The sequence below is a fragment of the Marmota flaviventris genome, chromosome X (genome assembly GCF_047511675.1).
Source record: "Marmota flaviventris isolate mMarFla1 chromosome X, mMarFla1.hap1, whole genome shotgun sequence".
Classification (NCBI taxonomy): domain Eukaryota; kingdom Metazoa; phylum Chordata; class Mammalia; order Rodentia; family Sciuridae; genus Marmota; species Marmota flaviventris.
Genome location: NC_092518.1, coordinates 51,865,682 through 51,871,681, shown reverse-complemented (window position 1 = coordinate 51,871,681; position 6,000 = coordinate 51,865,682). Strand labels below are relative to the sequence as shown.

Genomic DNA, 6,000 nt, shown 5'->3' with positions numbered 1-6,000 from the left:
TTCTAGTGACTTTTTTTCCTCTTTGTGCTTCAAATTGTGTGTAGTCTGCTCACTGAATGCCTGGATTCATTATCTATCTTCCCGTCTCACATCTTTCTTCACTTTGCATTCTAACCCATTCAAATTACCTCAGCCCAAATCACCATCTTTACCTGCTACTTTGAGCATATTATCCCCCTCACAAACCCTTGTTATCCTCTTATATTGAATTACTCATTCAGGATTTCAAGGCCATCAATCCTCTCCAATATAGTCTGTCTCTTTCCCTATCCTTCCCCACCTTTGTTCCCCTTCAATACTATACTTTCTCCTCATATATCTGAAACAAATCCCATCCTTGCATTTAACGAGCCATCTCTCTTCACCCTTCTTGAAAACCAACATGCATTTAATGTGAAGACTACAGGGACAGGGCTGGGCATATTTAATAGGTTGAAGTCTCTTTGTAGTCATCTGATATGTTTTGCTGAGGCTTATGGCCAAGCTCCTCTCTCCCTTACATATTTCTATCAGGGAGAGGAAGTAAGGGCAGAACATCCAGCAGAAAAAGTGTTGCAGAGTAGATTGCTTCTGATATGTTCTGAGTATTAAAGAGGACCCGCCTACAGAATTTTAGAATTTGCCTCAGCAAGGGGGCCACAAGTTGGAGGCCAGCCTAGACAACTTAGGGAAACCCTGACTCAAAATATAAAAAGGGTTCCTTGGTGAAGTGCCCCTGCGTTCAATCCCCAGTACAAACAACAACAACAAAAAAAAAAAAAAAAAAAAAAAAATTTGCCTTAGACCTTCATCCTTTCAAATAAAGTTGTGACCTTGTTATCTTTAATAAGGGCCTCAATTATTTACTCTCCTCTTTGGTGTGTTATGTAATGGTCACTATCAAGAAATCTAGATCCCTAGAGTGAGAGGAGGAAGGATAATTCCCTTAGCTTAGTAGATCAGTGTGTCAGGAAGGTTATTCCAGAGAGAGGATGTGGCAGTATGTATCACAAGGGAACTGTATGGCAATGCATACCCTGGGGAGTAAAACTCTTAGGGGTACGGTGTTATCCCACTGTTAGATACAACACTAGTGATACCAAGAGTTTGGTTACCTGACAAATATTGAGATTAGACACAGTATATATTTTGGATTTTTAATTTTTATTCACCCCCATATAATAGCATATATTATAATGTTGCACAGATGAAAGCATTTCTGAAATGTGATCAATCCTCTGGGATTGGCTCAGATTATAGACTTCTGAAAAGTATCAATGGTGGAAATTTTTTGATTCCCTAAGGGTAGATTTGATTTGGAGATAGCTAAAAATCACTTCAGAATGAGTTTGGTAAAATATGGTGTGTAATAACCTGAACATAATTTTCAGTGAAATAAACTCGTAAAAGGATTGACGTATTTTACTGTGAGAATAGGTATCTACAGTCTCACAACTTGCTACCCTGAAAGGAAACAAAGGTTATTGAGATAGGTAAATAATTTATTTTAAAGTTTGGTTTGGAATACAAAAAAGATCTAAATTTGTGACAAAAGAGGGAAAATGAGAATAGCTAAGGGAAGTCTGTAAAATACTCAGCTTCTTTGAGGCCAGGCAATACAGTTTCCATCTACCTGATATGACTTCTAGATGGTAAGAAGCTTTTGTATCAAGTGTGGGTTGGTAGCCCTGTTGACTTAAATGAATGATACAACTGTTGGGAAGCAGGAAATGGTGCTGGATTACACACAGACAACCAAAACTAACACAAACACACATAGGTTTCCTGGTATGTAAATTCTTTTTGAGGTTAGAGATCTCCTTTTACAGAATTTAGTATATTACAGATTCAAAAACCAAACTTCTTGACCTCCCAGTATTAAATAACTAACTGTGCAAAAGAACCACCATTAAATAGGACATCAAAAGCTATACATTTTCTATAAAACAATATGTGCACAGATTTTCAAAGCTGTGAAAATGCAATAAAGAGCACAACACATTTTGGTCACTTTATTAAATGACATTAAATAGTTTTAAGTTTCAACTACTAAACAGCACTTTGAATGGTGAAAACACAGATAGTATATTGTCATACTTGAATGCTTTTCTTTAAAAACACAATTCCAGTCCTTATATATATTACAAAACAGCCTTAAAGGAAGAAGTGACATCTTTTCTACAGTACTCAAGATACTCAATACAGAACTGAAAAGCAGTCTAACAGAAACAAAGGCAAATCTTCACAGCTGTATGATTTCAGCAGCCAAAGCTGGATGATGGACTGAAACATTACTATACAACTGGGACAAAACATATACAGTATCACAATACTAAGCAAAAACGCTTTACACCCAAAGAAATAAAACAGGTTACAAAATGTGGAGAATTTAGCAGGCAAAACTGTATTACAAGCAACATTTTAAATCGTCATTTTTAAGCCATTGCAACTATTTAAAACATCTAAAACAAATATAAAAATGAGTTTTTTAGTATTTTATTGATGTGATTTTGTCTTTAAATATTTGTTAAACTTGATGTTATACTCAAAGTACATATTATGTAGCTAAAATGTCAAGTGAGAAGAGTGTATGCAAAGTGGTCCAAGTTTTATTTCAAACTCTCTGATTTCCAATTAATCCTTCTAAGTATTATTCTTTCAGTCATAGTTTCATCCTCGGTGAGAAAGGTTTAGAAGGTTGCCTAAATTTTCACTTCTATGTCTTTGAGTAAATAATTAGACCATGTTGAAAATTCCTAGGTCTAGTAAATCAGGTTTAAAGTATTCTGGACTTGTAGAAATACCAACTGATAACAGTCAGCCAGAGCATTCTGCCTTCAAAAATTCATCTCATAAATCTTCCTTTTCATTTCTTTTAAAGCAATAAACACACATCTGCCCCCACCCCAATTAAATAAATTTGATTGGCTGGCATAACATCCAAATACATGGAATTTGTTAGTTATGTCTTACCACAGGAAGGCTGGGGGGAGGATGGATCCACCAAACCTCACAAATTTTATATCATAAACCTAGTGCTCTTGGATGGTTTACCACTAGTTCTTCCAAGATAAAAATGGAAATCTCTTTATTATCCAAATAACTCAAAACAGTTTTAACTAACATTAAACTCATTCTAATCCAGTGATACCTAGAACAAATCCTCCACCTGGCTTTCTTGTTTTGCGAATTCTGTAGCTATTTCTACTACCTGTTACATCACCATCTCAAAAATGGTTTTACCATGTTGAGTTGACTCCCATAGTCAAAAACAATCGTTTCCTTTGAGGAACTCAAGCAATCAAATCAAACACGAATAAAATTATAGGTCATTTTTTTTTTTACAGACCCAGAGGAATAAGAACTGTAATGATTTTCTCATAAAACCACATGAAAGGGTATTAGATGAATTCATTTGATCAGAAAATTGCCTCAAAGATCTAAACTGAAAAGATATCAAACAATTTAAGAAAATGTAAGGAAACTGGGGGAAAGGGACATGGTGATGAGAGAAAAGAAGAGCATAGAAGCCAGTGATCCTTATCTTTAAGAGGAACTATTTCACAATACTGACAGTACTGGGAATTGTTAAAGCACATTCCTCATGTGAACTTAAAGTCAGCAATGGTTCTGCCATTTTGATGTTGTTTATAAAACAGGGTGTGAACCTAACAACCACAACTTCAGTGTTAACCTCCTAAAATGCTAGAACTTGATTTTCTTAGTCCACATCCCACTGCCAGCAACAGGATGAAGCACTAGCACTGGCACATGCAGTTAGGAGATGTGCTTTATATTAGTGCCAGGAGAGAGAAAATTCATGTGTGGAAGATAATCCACAACCCTGAAATTTTACCAGTAATTATTTCAGCACATATAACTGAAAATAAAAAAAAATGGCAGAAAAGACTAAAGAAGAAAAAGGAATTCTCTTCTTAGGTTGTACTTAAGGCTGTTTATACAATGCTAAGATAACTGCAAGACTCCTCCAACTTTAGAGCAGTAGTATTTAAGAATATTGCACACAATTCTGTGTCAAAGATAACCCTTAGTTTCTAACTTTCAAGCACAGAGATGATATAGCAGGAGCCCAGTTTCAGACTTCAGTCAAAGGAACATTAAGACCATTTCAATCACTCTAATCAAGAAATGGATTAAGTACAAAAGTATTTCATAACTTGAGGAATCAACTCTAAGAACTCAGCTGTGTGTTTTCATATGTAAAGAACGAATATATAAATCTTAATTCTTTCCTAAATTCATTAATTTTATGACAATTTTATGGTTGCTAAAAGCAGGCATAAAAATTTAGAGAGGAAATCTGTGGAGCCGTTACTGTTATGGAAAGACTTGTTTTCACTGAAAACAATTTGAAATATCTTCTGTACTCAATGTGTGTAAGAAGATTCTAGGCAACATCACTGACAAATGTCAGGGAGAAATGGTATGCCCTATTTAAAAAAACTTTAAACTAATATGGAAGATTGGCATTTAAGGGGACCAAACTATTTATACAGTTGAGTTCTGTTAAGTCATTGATTCCTAAAAAAATAAAAGATCTTTCTATGATTTTAACAATCCTTTAAGCTTTTAGTGCAAAATCACATTGATTTCCCTTGGGAAGGTCCTGGATTTTTGCTTCTCATTGGGGGTGGTGCTCGCTGTAAGGGTGGTGGCTGCATACCACCAGCCACGGACTGATACATTCCTCTCATATCAATCTGCTGGTAGTTAGAAGGATTCATGATTAAATTTGGAGGCTTTGGCATCATGAGGTGACCTAGTGTTGCTTGCTGATAAGTCATTTGTTGCTGTTGCTGCTGATTGTACTGCTGCTGGAGCCTCCTGTTCATCAGTATTCGCTGAACACAGCTGATTAACTATAGAGAGAAAGGGGAGTTGTTATAAGTGCATGACCTATCTCAAAGAGGCAAGTATCAAGTTTTGAGTTAAAATCAATTTGTTAAGGGGGTACCATACCAAAAGGAAAACACATTATTGTTATCACCATTACTAATTTGACGGCATTCACAGGACCATTACTGTAGAAACCAGTTAGTAACACCATTTAGGGCTAAATTCTCTTAATGACTTGACTATTGTATTGCAAGGAGCATTTAGGTTAGTTGCCATAGTAACCTGTCCTGTACCATGATTAGTCTCAAGTATTAGTTACAGCACTTTTTGTCAAATCTCCTTTCTTTGTCCTTCTTTTGAATATTTCACATGATGACAGACAAATAAACATTTCAGTGACAAACACTAAAGAGAAAAGCACTTGTAATAAGAATAATTCCTACCTGAAATATCTCAAATTTCCTAAGATCATCTAAAACCACACAATTCTGCCCTGCTTTCTAAGTAAAATTCATGCCACAGAAGTTGATTCCCTGGTGTCAAGAGTTGAAATTTCCCAGTGCAAGGCAGATGGCTGGCAAACAACTGAGCTGGGGAAGATGATCAAGGATCCTGGAATATCCTAGCTTTCTGAAGAACTATATAATTTACTGGAACTTGTGATATATCATCCAGAGCTCCACTTCTTATTCTCAAATTAAATACACTGAAAAGAATACTTTTTTGAAGTTGTTTAAAAAATAGCAAAGGTGATGAAAGTCTGGCAAAATTCCTATATAGATGTCCAGAATATACAAAAACTTAAAATTATATGAAACAGATCCTGCACAAACTGCAAGAATATCCATTTGGGAAGTTGTTGCTCCTTTGTAATGAATATATTATCTTTCCTCGATATTACTAGGTTTTTGACAAACTTTTTTTCTAGAATACCATCCATTGCTTCACAGGAGGGCTGACACAGCTGTCATGCAAGCCTATTATTACAAATTCAAGAAAATTAAACATAACCTAGAGATAGTCAGAACTCTTACCATCTGTTGTTTTGTCAGTACATCGTTGTAGATTGCCTCTCTTCGTTTTACATCAAGCTCCTGGCTGGCTTGTCTACTTAATGCTAATGCCTGTACTTGGGCCTCTGAGAGATTCATGTTTTCTTTCCAC

General features: G+C 35.6%; 1 protein-coding gene across 7 annotated transcripts in view; it reads right to left on the bottom strand.

Annotated features, from left to right (window-relative positions):
- Positions 1-1,124: 1,124 nt before the first annotated feature.
- The window catches only part of Atrx (ATRX chromatin remodeler), a 224,947-nt gene continuing 220,071 nt past the window's right edge, over positions 1,125-6,000 (bottom strand). For all 7 annotated transcript variants that reach the window (XM_071606698.1, XM_027922953.2, XM_071606695.1 and 4 more), the window contains 2 exons: positions 5,871-5,999; positions 1,125-4,859 (listed from right to left, as the gene is read on the bottom strand). In XM_071606698.1, the coding sequence (XP_071462799.1) occupies positions 4,581-4,859; positions 5,871-5,999 (408 nt within the window). In that variant the 3' untranslated portion in view covers positions 1,125-4,580. The remainder of the gene's footprint in view (positions 4,860-5,870; position 6,000) is intronic.